This window comes from Pseudophryne corroboree, chromosome 1, assembly GCF_028390025.1.
Source record: "Pseudophryne corroboree isolate aPseCor3 chromosome 1, aPseCor3.hap2, whole genome shotgun sequence".
Taxonomy (NCBI): domain Eukaryota; kingdom Metazoa; phylum Chordata; class Amphibia; order Anura; family Myobatrachidae; genus Pseudophryne; species Pseudophryne corroboree.
In genome coordinates, this window is record NC_086444.1 from 1,125,950,320 (window position 1) to 1,125,962,998 (window position 12,679).

The window sequence follows — 12,679 nt, forward strand, 5'->3', positions numbered from 1 at the left end:
AAGCAGCTTCTGCTGATTAAAATGATATGCAGCATGCCTATATTCTGTGTGCGACAGTGGCTGTATCTACATACGAAATGCTACATTACAGTGATTTCTAGGAATACACTGCAATATAGCATTTCGTATGCAGATACAGCTACAGTCACACACACAATATAAGCATGCCGCATATCATTTTAATCAGCAGAAGCTGCTGGTGCCCCTAAGCATACCAAATGCCATAGGCATTTGCCTATGCCTAAGGCCGGCTGTGTCCATAGCATGAGTTGTATTTACTTGAACAAATTCTCACTGAACTTTGCTGTCATGAGAACACCCTTTCCCCAGTCTACCACCTACCACCCCCAGTGTCTCCTCTATGGTGGTAAGGTGAGAATGACTACATGTCTACATAGGCACATTTGCTGCATTCACTTTCGGAGCATGTGCTTTAAGGCATGATGCATTACAGAGCCCCATAGCTGGTAAAGACTGACAACACATTGGAATAGGCGCGTTTCACTTTTACTGTTCCCGTTTATTGGAGGATCTCTATTTTTAGAGAGTGTTTTTACAGTTTTAAAAGATTTGCTTAAAATGCCCAAATTTCACCAAAACTCATAGGCCAGTGGTATTTATTAGAGATAAAATCACCAAGAATTAAAACAAATTGTGTGTACATTTATTTCAAAAAAATTTCTGATGTTAAATATATACAGTGTGTTAGTGTATTTTATCTGTACATTATTTTATTTTTCTCAAGAATGTAATAATTCAGTTGAGAAAAAAATATTTTTGTGATAATTTAATATTTGCCTTTATACTAAAATGGCATTTTCAGGACGGAACAATGTAATCACAACCGAAAAACTCTACCTAAATATAATGTCTCTGGAAGGGATGAGTTATCTCATTTTGAAATCTCAAGGCTCCTATGCCTCTAGGACTGTAATCATATTGGATTTTTAATAAATATGTTTTAGAGACTATGGAGATAAGTATTACATGTTCTTACCATTGCTCGGTTTATATGTATTGCAGGAAAAGAACATTACTCCTGAACAATCTCTTTGCAATTGTAGCGTCCTTATTGATGTCGCTAGCAAACCTTGCAGGAGCTCCTGAAATGGTCATTATTGGTCGTTTTATAATGGGACTCGATGGAGGTATTTTTCTTTCCATCCATTTTATGTTGTATAGCTAAACATGGATATCATTTTTGTACAATATAATAGGCAGACACTTTACAAAAGTATTTTTTGATCTTTTTACTTTATTTTTTTAAATAAAAATACAAGGTTTTCTGAAAACATATCTTGCTAAATTCACAAATGCGATTACTGAGGAAGTGGAACCTGCGCTCACCTCCTAGGGTTAGTAAGGAAACATGTGACAGATAAGCGCTGTGTATAGCTATGCCTTTTATTGAGACACAGTGCTCAGGCATAAAGAGTATAATGCATTCAAATAGCAAATGATAAAATAACAGCGATTGTTAGCACACAGGTGATGGATCACAATTAGGATCAAAGTCCAGACGCTGATGACACAGACTGTGAAATATAGTCGGAATTTGTAGCTGAAAGTTAGTATGTAATAGTCATGATCAAATAGGTTCCAAATGCTGGTTCCAGTAAAAGTGCTATGTTCCTTTGTTGCACAATGGTACTGTCACACGCCATAGGCGGCCGCGTTCACAGCGCTTACCCCTGCGTGCCTGCTGGTCTGTGTTGCGGCCTCCACCTTCGATGGTCCACGGGCTCTGGCGCCTGGCTGGCGCGGCTCCCGGCGGTTCCCCGGGCAGGGGCGCCGCCATGACACCCGGCATCACGTGGGCGGGGAGCAGGTGACGTCATCAGACTGTTCCGCCAATCCAGCGGAGGCGGGAGATTCAAAGGCAGACGCCGGGCAGCGCCTCGGTGCCTGAGTATCGTCTTTTCCCCTGAAGTGGATGCCAGTGCTCTTGTTCCCGGCGAGTCTCTCTGCAGTCGTACCCTAGTGTCTCCGGCGCTTCCAGGTGCCAGTTGCTGCACAGTTCCAACGTATATGGCGGCTGGTGTGTTCCTCTCCAATCCAGTCACCAGTGCTTCTTGGAGTCAGCGTGGGCTGCGGGCTAAACACCGCTCTCAAGTTCTACAAGTCTTCAGTGTCTTTAAACACCGCTCTCAAGTTCTACAAGTCATCTGTGTCTTTAAACACCGCTCTCAAGTTCTACAAGTCTTCAGTGCCTTTAAACACCGCTCTCAAGTTCTACAAGACATCTGTGTCTTTAAACACCGCTCTCAAGTTCTACAAGTCATCTGTGTCTTTAAACACTGTTCTCAAATTCTACAAGTCATCAGTGTCTTTAAACACCGCTCCCAAGTTCTACAGTGTCTTTAATCATCGCTCTCAAGTCATACAAATCATCAGCAACCACCGCTCACAAGTGTTTCAAATCATCAGAGTCTTTAACCACCGTTCACCAGTTCTTCAAATCATCAGTATTTTTAAAAACATCACTCACAAGTTCTTCAGTCACCATTATCTTGTACCAACACTCACAAGTACTTATTTTCCTGGAATCTTTAACATTGCTTACAAGTTCTCCTATAGGCCTGGACATTCCCTCCATACGTTCCTTCTCTGCTATGTGACATTGTGTTGCTCTCTTCCTGCAATATAGTTCTTAATATTTTCACCAAGCTTTACTGTCAGAGTCCTGTATGAGGAAGACCTATATCAAGCCATACCTGTTCCGACCCAACTGTGGTTCCTCTCCCCTACCATCGGGAGAACCCCCGAGTTCACAACACCCCCAACCTAGGTCAGTGACAGGTGCTGTGATACAATAGATGTAAGGGTCTCTGTTCTAGAGAGCCGGCATCCCGACCCTCCAGGTACAGTACTCACCCCTCCGGTGTGCGATGGTGCCATTCCCGGCACTGGCGTCTAACTCCGAGGTCTCAGCCAATGGTGTTATCCATTTTGTTGCTGCGCCTCTGTATAGTCTGTCCCTCCTTATTGTCCTGTCTAGGTTCCCTGCTTCCACGGCGTGTATGGCAATGTACAACCGGAGCGGGGACCTGTGGGACCGCCAGGTGCTGCCGTGACTTCCGGGTTCCCAAGTCTCGCGAGACTTCCAGGTTTCCGTTGGCTTCAAAGCTAAGAGTTTTAGGGGGACATTTACTAAGCAGTGAAAAGAGCGGAGAAGTGAGCAAGTGGAGAAATTGCTCCATCAATCAGCAGCTCTGTATCATTTTATAGTATGCAAATTATAGATGTTACTTCAGTGCTGATTGGTTGCCATGGGCACTTCTCCACTGGCTCACTTCTCCGCTCTTATCACTGCTTAGTAAATGTTCCCCTTAGTGTTATAACAAGCAGGGGTGGATTAGTCATGTGAGCTCACAGGGAAGATTCCCGGTGGGCAAATGTGCATGTGGGGCCTGTTTTGTTTGTTGACATGTGAGGGGTGGTGCTGCCGCCATGGTTACAAAGTATACCTCTGGTGCTGCATATGTGAGGCCACTTCTACAATATTTTCCAGGGCCACTTTTAGTTCCCAATCTGCCCCTGATAACAAGAGTTATATTGTCTGGAAATGTCTGTGACATTGTTATCTACCACATTTCAAACTATTCCCATCTGTTGAGTTTGAAAAGTTCTTTGTAGTATCCTTATATAGTGTTATTGGTTGCAAGTCTGGTGTGCATAGAGATGAATACGTTCTCCATAATGAAAACCTTAGTTTAGAATGTTCTGATATTTTTTGTATATAATAACATATATTACATGGCAAGTACACCTCTTTTATCCTTTGTTATTACCTTTACTGGCCTTTTAGTAAACTGTTACATACAACAGAAACAGATGAATTAATACTCTTTTAGAAACCTGTTCATCATCAGGAGCCAGAGTTGCTGTGGGGGGATCCTTTGTTACCAGGGCAATTCAGCATTGCTCCGGGCTGGGGCCAGCTGCTCTGAAAAAACAGCAGTCCCCATGATCCCTAACACTGATATGCACAGCCAAAAGTTCGCTCTGTGTGACAGCGGCAGAGGCAGGGACGGATTGGGAAACAAAAGTGGCCCTGGAAAAGTTTCTAGAAGTGGCCTCATGTGGGCGGCACCAAACCAACTGTAGGCGGAGCCAATATCAAAGTAGGCGGGCTTACTTAAAAATGTAATGTAGGCGGAGTTACACCAACAAAAGGCAGAGCATGTCAAATTAGCTGGACCTAACACATTAAAAGTTTAGAAAGTATTGTGTTGTAGCAGGAGTAGTTAAGAAATTAATACTGGGGTGACATTTAATCCTCTGCACACTCCTATCTCAGTCCATCCCCTTCATTTTTCTCTGCTTCTAAGGGGTCAGTTCAGTTCAACACGGATTGAATAGCGCTGGGAGGGAGCTCCTGGTGCTATTCAATTCAGAGCAATGCTGTCACTGACTAGAGGATTTCTTCTTGCACCCTTCTAAGGGTGCGAGCCGGAATTCAACAAAACTAGGTCCACAATGCTGCTTTGTGACCTAACGCTGAGCAAACAGCACCACGGCGAGGCAGTTTAGCCGGAGAATGCCCGTTCTCACGACTTAACACCTTATTTAGTCCGGGAATACGGGTATTCTCAGACTTAGCATCGCGCTGCATTGAATAGCTCCAGAAGCTCCCTACCGATGCTATCCAATCCGCGTTGAATTGAATTAACCCCTTAGTCTATCTACCCCACTAAGTCCATCTTCTGCATATGTTCGCACTCTTAGTCCATCTTCTCCGTGCGTCTCCTCCTCCCTCTCAGTCCATCTACTGCATGTTTCTCCCAGCCTCTCTTTTCTCATTTTCACACCTATATAATTTTCCCTTATGCATGTTTCCTTCTGTCTATTCACTGACCACCTTCTGCCTTTCTCCTTCTGCACAGTTTCTGCCTCTCTCCCCTTTTACCTGCCAAGCTTCGGCCAGTCACTTGATGCAGGGCTTCTGCGCCAATGGGACAGCCACAATTGGAAGCACGCAGCCACCCTGTTTAAATAGGGGGCACAGCTTACTGCTGTACCACCTGATCCTAGCTTTACTGCATTTCCACTGGGTGAACAATTCTGAGCAATTCGCTTCATCATGCTTTGACAATTGTTCCACTTTCTGCTGTCTGTTACCCATGTGTGTATGCCTTCATCTATCAATCACCTGCCTGTCTTTCACCTTCTGTTAGCCTTCTTGTCTCCAGTTTCGTATATACAGTTTCTACCCCATTCCCCTCCTCTTTGTGTGTTGGCTGTCCCTACCAGGGCTTAAAGTGGTTCTGGAGAGGTGGTGGAACTCATTTCCCCCGCCACCGACTCCCCTCCCATTAAGCAGGGGCAGAGGCGATGGTAGGGTGTTAGGCACCCCCCCCCCCCCCCCCCCCGTAAACAACAAATTTTGCCCTAACCCCCATACTGTCTAAAGGAACAGTGCGCACAGAAGGCGCACGTCACAAAAAAGGTGTGCGGCATTACATGGAAAGGGCGTGGCCACACAATAGTACCCCCAATACAAATTATGCAACACAATAGCACACTCTTAGGGGGATATTCAATTGTAAAAGTCAGTTGGGTGTCTGTTTTTTCCTATCTTAAGGTGGGTACACACTGGTAGATATATCTGCCGATCAATTGATCTGCAGATATATCTATGGACGGATCGGGCAGTGTGTCGAGCATACACACTGCCCGATCCGTCGGGGACTGACGTCATGAACTGGGCGGGCGTGTACACACGCCCGCCCAGTTCAGCTGTCAATCACCGACGGCCGCTGCGGCATGTGTACGGGAGGTTGGCCGACGGCCGCACACACCCAGTGACGCGCCAATATATCGGTAGATATATAGGCCGTCGGCTGTGCTGCGGGGCCGACGCAATACGTTTGTGAACGACAGAGTTCACAGACGTATCGGCCATACACACTGGCCGACGGACCCGCGATATATCGACCGTTCAAGAGTGTGTACGGGCCTTAAGAGACAGGAAAAAAACAGACACCCAACCGACTTTTCAAACATTTGAATTTCCCCCTTATTGTCATTACACTGTACATAGTGCCTCTATTTCATATTACACCACAGAGTAGTACCCCATATTCACGCTATGCTACAGAGTAGCGCCCCTTATACACATGCCCACAGTATCAGTGCCGCTTATATACATAATAATACCCAAGGTAACAGTGCCGCTTATACACATAATAATTGGCACGGTATCAGTGCGGTATCAGTGCTGTTTGTACACATAATAATGCCAATGGTAGCAGTCCCGCTTATACACATAACGGCCATGGTATCAGTGCCACTTATACACATAATGGGCACAGTATCAGTGACTCTTATATACATAATAATGACCACAGTATCAGTGCCGCTTATAAACACATAAAGCCCAGGGTAGCATTGCCGCTTAAACACATAATAATGCCCACAGTAATAGTGCCTGCGCCCATGGTAGCAGTGCTGCTTAAACACATAATAATGCCCACAGTAACAGAGCCTGCGCCCACGGTAGCAGTGCTGCTTAAACACATAATAATGCCCACAGTAAGAGTGCCACTTATACACATAATTGGCACGGTATCAGTACCGCTTGTATACGTAATGCCCATGGTAGCAGTGCTGCTTATACACATAATAATGGCCATTGTAGCAGTGCTGCTTATACACATGTCCACGGAAGCAGTGCCCCTTTTACACATAATAAATGTCACCCCCACCCCACTTGCCTCATCTCTCAGTGGTGTCTGCTCTCAGTGCGCCACCAGCTCCTTATTCCCTCCACAGTCCAGCACCATTGGAGGGGGACTGGGAGAGGTGGGCTAAGGGTATAAGTCTAGCGCCACCTGCCCACCGTCCCTTCTATTTGTGTAGGAGCTGCGGCTACACTGCAGCGCTGCACTAAAGAATTCTCATGGCCGGGCAAAGTGGGCTGGAGGAAATTGAACTGAGAGTATTCCTCTTCTGCATACGGTTACACCCCCCCATGCAGCTCTCAATCTTTAAAAAAATGTCCTGCAAACTGCAGTACCTGATAGTGGTACATGGAGATCTGTCTGACTGCTGCAATCAGGGCAGGCTCCATGTCACCATTTCTTCCAGCTTCTTCCCCCCTCCCTGCAGACAGGCTGGCATTACAGTCTGGTGGTGGCCGGGAGCGCAGTGCAGGCAGAGGTCAGTCAGAGCAGACTTATACCAGTGGTGGATCTAGACTTTACTTATAGGGGCAGGGCTTCTTCATGGTGCCTGTGAGGCAGGTTGACCCGCGTGGCGTGGAGGGGTGAGGCTCCTGTACCAGTGCCGTAAATAGACATTTTAGCGCTGTATGCAAAAAAAACAGCATCGGCGCCCCCTCCCCCCAAATATACAACTAGGCCAATGCGCGCAGTAGGCGTGCGCCAAAATATAGGAGTGTGGCTTTATGGGGAAGGGCCGTGTCCACATAGCTACCTTTTACACAGTACGGCAGGTAGAGTCCCCTTTTACACATTAGGCAGGTATTTTACACAGTACGGCACGTAGAGTACCATTTTACACATTACAGCAGCAGAGTCACCCTTTGTTACATATCACAGCAACAGAGAGTGAGAGTGAGTGAGTGTGTGTGTGTGTGTGTGTGTGCGTGTGTGTGTATGTGTGTCTCAAGTTACCTGTTATGGCGATGCGGCATCCAGGACTACCAGGCGCAGACACTCATTTACTGGCGCTCACAGTCCCCTCTCCAGTGCTCAGGCTGCGGCGGGTGTCACAGTACAGGCAGCGGCGGCTCCTATACGGCACCAGGCGGCTGAAGGAGCGCTCCCTCTCCACTTCAGAGATGGCGGCGGAGCTCACAGCCAGATTACCACACGACGGGTAACACCAAATGGTGTGCTCCCCGTCGCTTACAGAGGCAGGCGCCAGCGGACAGCAGAAATTTCACTACTCCATCACTGAATAAAACAGCCGTAGGTAGGGGTGTGCTGCCAGATGGAGCGCCTTCACTGCACTTGCGCTGTGGGCAAGGCACCATCGGCACACACCTAGTTATGGCCCTGACCTGTACAGACACAGAACACAGACGGGAAGGGGGGGGGGGTGACACATTGACTGCGACAGAAATCACAGAGGTGGGTATGACACAGTGAGAGAACACTGGGGGGGTTGGTACAATGACAGAACACTTCGGGGGTGACACACTTGACAGAACACTGGGGGGGATGAAACACTTCTTCACAGAACACTGGGGGGGTGACACTTCACAGAACACTTGGGGGGGTGACACTTCACAGAACACTGTGGGCGAGACACTTCACAGAACACTGGGGGGGTGACACTTCACAGAACACTGGGGGGGGATGACACTTCACAGAACACTGGGGGGGTGACACTTCACAGAACACTGGGGGGGGTGACACTTCACAGAACACTGGGGGGGTGACACTTCACAGAACACTGGGGGGGGGGTGACACTTTACAGAACACTGGGGGGGGTGACACTTCACAGAACACTGGGGGGGGGTGACACTTCACAGAACACTATAAATGACATGCGGGGTGGAACGGGCCCATGTCTGTGTGCATCCGCCCCCCTGGATCTGACAGTGCCTCCTGTCACGGTGTGTCACCTCACACACAGCCTGCTCCCGCCATCCCCCCCCAAACACACACGCATAGCCTTTTACCCCATCCCGTCATTGCACACACACAGCCTATTACATCCCAGTCACCTCACATACACAGCATGCTACATCCCAGTCACTTCACATACACAGCATGCTACATCCCAGTCACTTCACATACACAGCATGCTACATCCCAGTCACCTCACATACACAGCATGCTACATACCAGTCACCTCACATACACAGCCTGTTAGCCCCCAAATCACCACACACACAGCCTGTTACCCACCAAGTTACCACCCACATACACACATCCTGTTACATCCCATTCACCACACCCACCCACCCACCCCCTGTTCCCTGGAGTCACCACCCTCCACACAAGCCCATATATGTATGTATGAATGCATGCATACATACATATAAGTCAAATGTTACCTCCAGGTCCCCACAGCACAGAGGGATGGAGGCAGGCAGCTACCAGGCAGGGTACGGGACACACAGATGATCACTTGACCCCAGGCAAAGTTGGGGGCGTGGTCTAATCACGGAACCCCACGTGACCACGCCCCCTTTTTAAAACCCCATTGCAAGCTGCAGACTGTAGCCCGGGAGAGGCGATGGTGGCGCTGGAGTAATGATATGCCCCACTGTGCCCAGCACCAGCAGAAGTCAAAGTCGGCCCCAGTTTGCGTTATGGCTGGGGCCGGCTCTGCTGCGGGACCCGGGGCTACACAGTCTCTCCTGCTGGCCTCCGCCTCCACAGTTAGGGCCTGTGCTCCCTACAGCAGCTGCTGGTGGCCGCGGCACAGCGTGACACGTGGGGGGCGGAACCACATATGAGAGGCGGGCCCGCACGCCACTCGGCCCACCGAGGACCTCCCCGGTAAGAGCACTGGCCAATCCGGCCCTGGGCAGAGGGATCCACTTGGATCCCTCTACGCAACCCTGGGCCTCCTTCTCATAGGATGGAGCAGGGCTTTGAAAAACAGTGCCATCTGAAGATACATTGGGGCAGATGTATTAACCTAGAGAAAGAATAAGGAAGTGATAAACCAGTGATAAATGCAAGGTGAAAAATGCACCAGCCAATCAGCTCCAATATGTAAACTAATATTTAGGAGCTGATTGGCTGTTCCATTTATCACCTTGTACTTATCACTGGTTTATCACTTCCTTATGCCTTCTCCAGGTTAATACATCTGCCCCATTGGCTCTTGCAAGCAAATGTTTGTTGAATATTATTGAATAGGACCATTACATAACACATTCAGAAACTACAGTAGCATGTGTAATGAGCCCATAAGGGATGATATATAGACTCCCTAAGAATATCCTGGATAGGATAAATATTTCCCAAGAACGGTACTCAAATAACTTGTTGCTCAGATAAAGTGCTGTACACTGATCAAACCTTTAACCCAGCTACCAGGCTGCTGTCAGTGGAGGTGTACCAGCAGGGGGGCCCCTCCTATCTGGCAGAGCAGTATGTCTCTGGGAGTCTTCTCTATTACACAATACACATGCACAAATCTTTTGAAAATGTCCACTTTCTAGGGCTGTCTAGCGAATGGCTAACCATCTATAGTCTCAATCGAAGGCAGCATGGATGGTGAGAATACAATGACATAAAAACTAGTGATGAGCGGGTTCGGTTCCTCGGAATCCGAACCCGCCCGAACTTCAGCTTTTTTTACACGGATCCGAGCGACTCGGATCTTCCCGCCTTGCTCGGTTAACCCGAGCGCGCCCGAACGTCATCATGACGCTGTCGGATTCTCGCGAGGCTCGGATTCTATCGCGAGACTCGGATTCTATATAAGGAGCCGCGCGTCGCCGCCATTTTACACGTGCATTGAGATTGATAGTGAGAGGACGTGGCTGGCGTCCTCTCCGTTTAGAGAAGAAATAGATAGGAGAGTGAGAGTGAGACAGTGACACTTCATTTACTGGAGCTTAGGAGGAGTACTCAGACAGAGAGTGCAGAATTTTGCTGATAGTATTAGTTAGTTATACTAGTGACAGAGTGAGACAGTGACACTTCATTTACTGGAGCTTAGGAGGAGTACTCAGACAGAGAGTGCAGAATTTTGCTGATAGTATTAGTTAGTTATACTAGTGACTGACCAGTGACCACCAGTGCAGTTTTATATTATTTAATATAATCCGTTCTCTGCCTGAAAAAACGATACACAGTGACTCAGTCACATACCATATCTGTGCTCAGCCCAGTGTGCTGCTGCATCATCTATGTATAATATCTGACTGTGCTCACACAGCTTAATTGTGGGGGAGACTGGGGAGCAGTTAGGTTATAGCAGGAGCCAGGAGTACATATTAAAATTAAACAGTGCACACTTTTTTTCTGCAGGAGTGCCACTGCCAGTGTGACTGACCAGTGACCTGACCACCAGTATATAGTATACTATATTGTATTGTGAATGTCTGCCTGTAAAAGTTAAACACACGTCGTGTGACTTGTGTGGTGTTTTTTTATTCTATAAAATAAAAAACTCATTCTGCTGACAGTGTCCAGCAGGTCCGTCATTATATAATATATACCTGTCCGGCTGCAGTAGTGATATACATATATTTTTTATATCATTATTTATCATCCAGTCGCAGCAGACACAGTACGGTAGTTCACGGCTGTAGCTACCTCTGTGTCGGCACTCGGCAGTCCATCCATAATTGTATACCACCTACCCGTGGGTTTTTTTTTCTTTCTTCTTTATACATACTACATCTCATTATCATCCAGTCTATATTAGCAGCAGACACAGTACAGTACGGTAGTCCACGGCTGTAGCTACCTCTGTGTCGGCACTCGGCAGTCCGTCCATAATTGTATACCACCTACCCGTGGTTTTTTTTTTCTTTCTTCTTTATACATACTACATCTCATTATCAACCAGTCTATATTAGCAGCAGACACAGTACAGTAGTCCACGGCTGTAGCTACCTCTGTGTCGGCACTCGGCAGTCCATCCATAATTGTATACCACCTACCCGTGGTTTTTTTTTCTTTCTTCTTTATACATACTACATCTCATTATCATCCAGTCTATATTAGCAGCAGACACAGTACAGTACGGTAGTCCACGGCTGTAGCTACCTCTGTGTCGGCACTCGGCAGTCCATCCATAATTGTATACCACCTACCCGTGGTTTTTTTTCCTTTCTTCTTTATACATACATACTACATCTCTTTATCAACCAGTCTATATTAGCAGCAGACACAGTACGGTAGTCCACGGCTGTAGCTACCTCTGTGTCGGCACTCGGCAGTCCATCCATAATTGTATACCACCTACCCGTGGTTTTTTTTCTTTCTTCTTTATACATACATACTACATCTCTTTATCAACCAGTCTATATTAGCAGCAGACACAGTACGGTAGTCCACGGCTGTAGCTACCTCTGTGTCGGCACTCGGCAGTCCGTCCATAATTGTATACCACCTACCCGTGGTTTTTTTTTCTTTCTTCTTTATACATACATACTACATCTCTTTATCAACCAGTCTATATTAGCAGCAGACACAGTACGGTAGTCCACGGCTGTAGCTACCTCTGTGTCGGCACTCGGCAGTCCATCCATAATTGTATACCACCTACCCGTGGTTTTTTTTTCTTTCTTCTTTATACATACATACTACATCTCATTATCATCCAGTCTATATTAGCAGCAGACACAGTACAGTACGGTAGTCCACGGCTGTAGCTACCTCTGTGTCGGCACTCGGCAGTCCATCCATAATTGTATACCACCTACCCGTGGTTTTTTTTTCTTTCTTCTTTATACATACATACTACATCTCATTATCATCCAGTCTATATTAGCAGCAGACACAGTACAGTACGGTAGTCCACGGCTGTAGCTACCTCTGTGTCGGCATTCGGCAGTCCGTCCATAATTGTATACCACCTACCCGTGGTTTTTTTTTCTTTCTTCTTTATACATACATACTACATCTCTTTATCAACCAGTCTATATTAGCAGCAGACACAGTACGGTAGTTCACGGCTGTAGCTACCTGTGTGTCGGCACTCGGCAGTCCATCCATAATTGTATACCACCTACCCGTG

The 12,679-nt window shown here is 47.2% G+C and overlaps 1 protein-coding gene across 4 annotated transcripts in view; it reads left to right on the plus strand.

Moving 5' to 3' along the window:
* The window catches only part of SLC2A9 (solute carrier family 2 member 9), a 724,331-nt gene that overhangs the window by 122,440 nt on the left and 589,212 nt on the right, over positions 1 to 12,679 (plus strand). For all 4 annotated transcript variants that reach the window (XM_063923094.1, XM_063923104.1, XM_063923114.1 and 1 more), the window contains one exon: positions 1,024 to 1,148. In XM_063923094.1, the coding sequence (XP_063779164.1) occupies positions 1,024 to 1,148 (125 nt within the window). The remainder of the gene's footprint in view (positions 1 to 1,023; positions 1,149 to 12,679) is intronic.